Source organism: Populus euphratica, unplaced genomic scaffold, assembly GCF_000495115.2.
Source record: "Populus euphratica unplaced genomic scaffold, PopEup_1.0 scaffold46.1, whole genome shotgun sequence".
Lineage (NCBI taxonomy): Eukaryota > Viridiplantae > Streptophyta > Magnoliopsida > Malpighiales > Salicaceae > Populus > Populus euphratica.
In genome coordinates, this window is record NW_011499852.1 from 351772 (window position 1) to 357595 (window position 5824).

Genomic DNA, 5824 nt, shown 5'->3' on the forward strand with positions numbered 1-5824 from the left:
CAAAGTCATTGACATTAAACTATTCGTTCCAGTTTTTGTGTTCCAATTCTTAGCTACTTGTTTAAAGTTCTAACAGCAGGCAGTCCTCGCACTAGCTAGGGTTCCCTCCAATATTGTTCCGTAGTTTTGTTTTTGCGGTTCAATCTATCTTTTTTAAAAATTTGAAGCCAAACTCTTCATGATCCTTGTACATGAGATATGGGCATATCTCAAAACGAGCACTATATTGCATTGAAATGATTGAAGATAAGAAAACATCACCTGCATAAGGATAAAAATACATGTATAGCTAGTTCAATGTAGGCTGTGTTCTGCCTTGCCTTGTTTCAGACAAATTTACATCATACAGGCCACAAAAGTCTACCAGTATCTTGTTATTGTTCCAGGAAAAAAAAAAAAAAACTTGGTGCTGTTGATTCACACAAGCGCCATCTGAAGAAGTGTGTGCCGATCGAGAAGCTGCTGTCCTAAAATGGCTTAAAATCTGGTGGTTCAGTAGGTGCCACACCTTTTGACCTTTTAAACTCCACTAGAAAAAGACATCCCTAGAAAATCCTTCCCTGTAGCCTCAAAGACAAACTGATTTTGAATTTAAACAAAGCCCACAGCTGGAGAACTCCATTAGTCCGATCTCTTACACAAGAAGGGAAAACAAAAATGGTGAAGAGGTCAATGCCTCCATCTTTCAACGTTGGCTTTCTGCTTTTCTTCTTGGAAAAGTATTAAAAAATAGAACCACTTTGTCTTAAACCACTAAGCAAAACCCAAAAGGTATCGTGATCCTGATATCATACGTTTTTGGAGCCCTTTGGACTGCTTCCCTATGAGGATTCTCTATCACTTGCATTACGGATTACCTCGATTGTTTACTTTTTTTAATCTCTACTTCTCCAAGTTGAGTTTGTTTATCTTTAATTCATTTTATACTCAAAACCTTTTCTACTTCATACCCGCATAAGTCCTAATCATAGTGCTATCAATAATTAATTCAGGCTCGCTTCCCACCTTGTATCAATCATGTATCATAATTGAAATATGATTTGTCCAAGGTGATATCTGGAATTTGTTTGATATTATAACAATAATTATTTTTTAAAATATTTTTTACTTAAAAATATATTGAAATAATATTTTTTACTTAAGCCCTTCAAAACAATTTGAAAATATTAAGAAATATTATTTTAAATAAAAAATAATTTTTAAAACTTTTTATATACATGTGATATAAATGGCTCTATAGAAATATTGGTCACCGCTCATGATAAAAGAAATCCATATAGCTGATATTAGCTAGGAAGAGGCCTATGTGATGTCTATTTTGGCTTGATTCCTGCGTTGCATGATATAGTAATGTTGAGTACGTTTATTAACACACTTGTTTAAGAAGACTGGGATTAGGATTAGCATCGAAGTCATTTTAAAATCTTGTCTGTGTATGTATAGATACCCCTGCTCCATGTAACTTCTTGTTGTCAAGATTCGATTTTTTTAATTAAAATTAAATCCTTAATAAAATGACTGCATATTTAATCTGCATGTGGGAGATGTTTCGAAATAAAAATAAACAAGAACTAAGCGACTTTGATGTCTGGTCTTCAACCTTTGTTCTTAAATGAGGATACTCATGGCTTCTCTAGTTTCCATGACATTTATTGCTGAATTGTTGCAGTACTAACACAGAGAGAAAACATCATTTCCCAAAAAGAAAAGCACAAAGGAAACTTTTTAGCATGTACTGTCAAAAAAGGTGCACCCAATCCACATCCCCCACAAACTGAGCCTGAAACCTGAATCTTTGAACCCATGCCTTCCTTACCTTCAAATCTTTATCTTGTGATTTTACTCGCAGTCAGCATCAGTAGTACATGACTTTTTCTCCTATCTTGTTTTCATCAAACGAAAAGCTATTACAGCTGCTAGTGCTAATAAGTTGCTTAATCTCCTCTAGACCATAGTCTAGTGGATTATCTCCCGGCCATAACCCATTTTGCTTTTCAATCCACCCATTAAGTACACCATGAGCAGCAGCCCCACTTGAAACCATTAATTTTTGGTCATCTTCAACCCCATTGTAGAGATAATTTTGTAACCCCATCTGTTCATTGTTGTTATTTGTACCACCACTATATTCATACTCCTCTTTGACATGGCTCATCTGATTGTTGCAACTCCCATCAGACGAGCTGCAGCTGGCTTCACCTCCAAACATTATAAGACTATCTTTAACTTGATCATTTTGCATAGGCCCCACAAAGGTTTGTTGGGGGTGTAGCATAGAAGCAGTAGCGAAAGAGCTAGTGCTCATAGGACTTGATGAAAATGAGATTGGATCAGTGAAAGACCTAGTTAGGTTACTGTAATAACTGTTGTTGCTGCATGTGAATGATGATGATGGTGATGACAGAAGAGTGGACGGTGAAGACGGTAATGATGTAGCTTGAAGGAGAGATGAAAAAAGAGCAGCTTGCTGAGGTTTTCTATGAGCAATAGGATTAATCACACCCATTAGTTTCTTCTTCAGCTTGGTGTTCCAGTAGTTTTTTATGTCATTATCAGTCCTGCCTGGCAACTGAGCTGCAATTATTGACCACCTGCATTTTGACGGCAACAAGTTTTGTAAGAAGAAATGAAAGTGATATTCTGATCTCCAAAGAGTAACTCAGCACTCCTAATTATAAATGTAAGCTTGGCATGCATGCACATATATATTTCATATAATCATCCGTATTTGGATATGCTTGAGCATGCAGATCTTTCTCTTGAGATTTCATTTTTTTGCAAGAACTGAATACACTCATAAATATTGTTCTTCTCCATGCCTTAAATAGGAAAAAGTGTTGCTCTACATGACGAAATATTTGAAAGAAACAGCTGGTTGTGGAGTGAAATTAAAGAAAAAGAGAGCTGAGAGAGCACCGGCTTCCAATGCTGGCATATAGGCTGCAGATTATCCTGTCTTCATCATCAGAGAACTCTCCATGTTTAATGTTGGGCCTGAGATAGTTTAGCCATCTTAATCTGCAGCTTTTCCCACATCTTCTAAGACCTGAAACACAAATCCCAGACAGATTCAAGATCTTAAAAAAAAAAAAAAACATAATCGGAACCGACAGAAAAGGAAGAGCACTGAAACCTTAAGATCACTTTTCATGGAGTGGTTGTCATTTCCATTAAAATAATCTTACAGGCCAACAACTCAAAATCCACTTGCTACTAAAAGGAACAAGCAAAAGTGTTTAAATGCTTGCTTACCAGCCTTTTGTGGGAGAGCAATCCAATTCCCTCCAGTCCCATGTTTTTCCAAGTACTCCTTCAGCTTTGCATCTTCTTCAGGTGACCAAGGCCCTTTCTTCATATTAGCCTTGTCACAACAAGGAGCCCTTCCCATCTTTCTCTTTCTTTCTGACCTTTCTTCTGTGAGACCAAGAATTTGTATCAATATAAAGAGGCTTTGATGGATGTGGGGAAGGGCTCCTAACTTGCTTTGACAGACTTGGTTTTCTGAGCACTCTTAAGTAAGGGTGGGATTGATGACCTTAGTTGAGAGAGAGCACAAGTCAAAGGACAGCCTTGTTTTCAATCTTCAGTTTTTAACTCTCTATTTGTTGATTAGCCAAGAGAACTTTCCATCGTAAACAAATCAGCAATAGGGTCCTTCCATGTCTACCCTTACTTGGTCTCCCTTCCAACTTCAATCGCACTTTAAGAATCCAAAGTCTGCTCAAGCAATAGAGGGAAATAATAGTAATATAATTAGTGAAAATGACGGCCTCTAGTTTTCCAAATTATAGGCCAAGTCATCGGGCAAGCTACTAGAGTTAAATACTACTAGTTGTCATTTGGTACATATCTATGTACGTATGTTAATACGTATAAAATAACAAACATGCATGTAATTTTACGACTTTCTAGTTAGGACCGTGTGAAGCCGTCCGACTAAAAAATATTTTAGTATAAAATAAATATACATGTATTGTTATCATGTTTTTTAGAATAATAATTTTTATTATTATGTTTATTATCAAGAATTGAGATTTTTCATTCCAAATAAATTAATATATATTTTAAATATAGTATATAGCTAGCCTATTCACAAACTAAACCTTTTTTTAGTAATAATTCAACCGTTTGTTCAACCTCTTTCTTTTCTTTTTCTAGACCAACCTTTCCTATAATTTCAGGAAGAAAATATTTTTCTTTGCCCTCTTTAACATCAACCTTAACCTCGTAAGTGATTCTAGCATTTTTTTTCTTTCTTTATATAATTTGGTTTAATCTCATCCTATTCACCAACTTTAGTTTGCCCATTAGATTTCACCTACACTTCATCTTCTAGTTTTAGTATGTTTGTGTTTCAAGTTATTTCTTTAGTTTTGTCTCAACCTCAAAATCATTAATTTTTATTGTTGATTTATTTTGACATCATTAAGTCTTTAGTTTCTTTCAATGCTTTTTTCTAATGATATTGAAACATCTTCCATCTTTGATTCTTCATGTGACAATTCCTTTAAGAATGGTGATAATTGTTTATCTTGTACACTTTAAGAACAAACTTTATAGCTAGAGCACTTAATTTACCATTAACAATATTGACCACTAGAACATTGGATGTGTTCCAATCAAGAATGAAATATTTTTCAACTTTTTTTTTAATCATCGACTGAAATATTTACCTCTCCAAGTTGTATCTCCTTTACTTTTTATCTCTTTTCTATTTGAGAACATTGAATTTAAAGCAAATAATAATAATAATTTAATTGTTTATTTTCCAAATATAAAATCTCTTTGTAATTATATTGTATAAACTTTAAAATTAATAATTTTCTCATAGTTTACCATGATGGAAGTACATGTTTACCAACACAAAACTCTATATTTTATAACATAATTTTTGCATCATAAGTTTGCATCTTGCAAATCTTGCCTTTTGATAATTATGAGTCTTCTTTAATCAAAATTATATTTCCAACTCTAACGTTTATTTAATAAATATTTTTAAAAAATCCCATAAAAAGGGACTTTCATTAAAATTAGAAACATATCTATAAAAATATTAACGGTAAGTTAAGTCTTCAGTACATCATTTGTCATAAACATCATTTTCCATACAAACATATTTATATATGTATGTTAATACATATAAAATAACAAAAATACATGTAATTTTATGACTATCTAGTTAGGGGCTTGTGTGAAGCCAGTCCGACCAAAAAATATTTAGGTGTAAAAAAATATATGCATGTATCTCTATCATGGTTTTTAGAATAATAGATTTTTTTTATCAAGTTTAAGATCATGAATTGAAATTTTTCTTTTTTTTAAAAAATAATTACTTTAAATACAATATATAGCTAGCCTATTCACAAACTAAACTTTTTTTTAGTAATAATTCAACCAAATTAGTTTTTTTAACCTTCCTTTTCCTCCTCCAAACCAACCTTTCCTAAGACTTCATGAAGAAAATGTTTTCCTTTGGCCTCGTTGACATCAACCTCCTAATTGATTCTAGCAATTTTTCTTCCTTTTCATGAATTGGTTTAATCTCATCCTATTCACCGATTCTAGTTTGCTGATTAGAGTTCACCTCCACTTCATATTCTAGTTTTTAGCATGTTTGTGTTTCAAGTTATTCTTTTGTTTTCATCTCAACTTTAAAAATCATTGATTTTTATTGTTGACTTATTTTGACATTATTGAGTCTTTAGTTTCTTTCAATGATTTCTTCTAATGATATTGAAACATCTACCATCTTTAGTTCTTCATATGGCAATTCCTTAAAGGATAGTGATAATTATTTATCTTATGTTTTTTTAGGAACAAACTT

The 5824-nt window shown here is 33.0% G+C and overlaps 1 protein-coding gene across 1 annotated transcript; it reads right to left on the minus strand.

Moving 5' to 3' along the window:
* Positions 1 to 1525: 1525 nt before the first annotated feature.
* LOC105121716 (transcription factor RAX2-like) lies at positions 1526 to 3586 on the minus strand. Its single transcript, XM_011020456.1, has 3 exons — positions 3253 to 3586; positions 2917 to 3046; positions 1526 to 2591 (listed from the first exon to the last, which is right to left on the minus strand). The coding sequence occupies exons 1-3, from the start codon at positions 3386 to 3388 to the stop codon at positions 1856 to 1858; spliced, it is 1002 nt and encodes a 333-aa protein (XP_011018758.1). The 5' UTR covers positions 3389 to 3586; the 3' UTR covers positions 1526 to 1855.
* Between the last annotated feature and the right edge of the window lie 2238 nt (positions 3587 to 5824).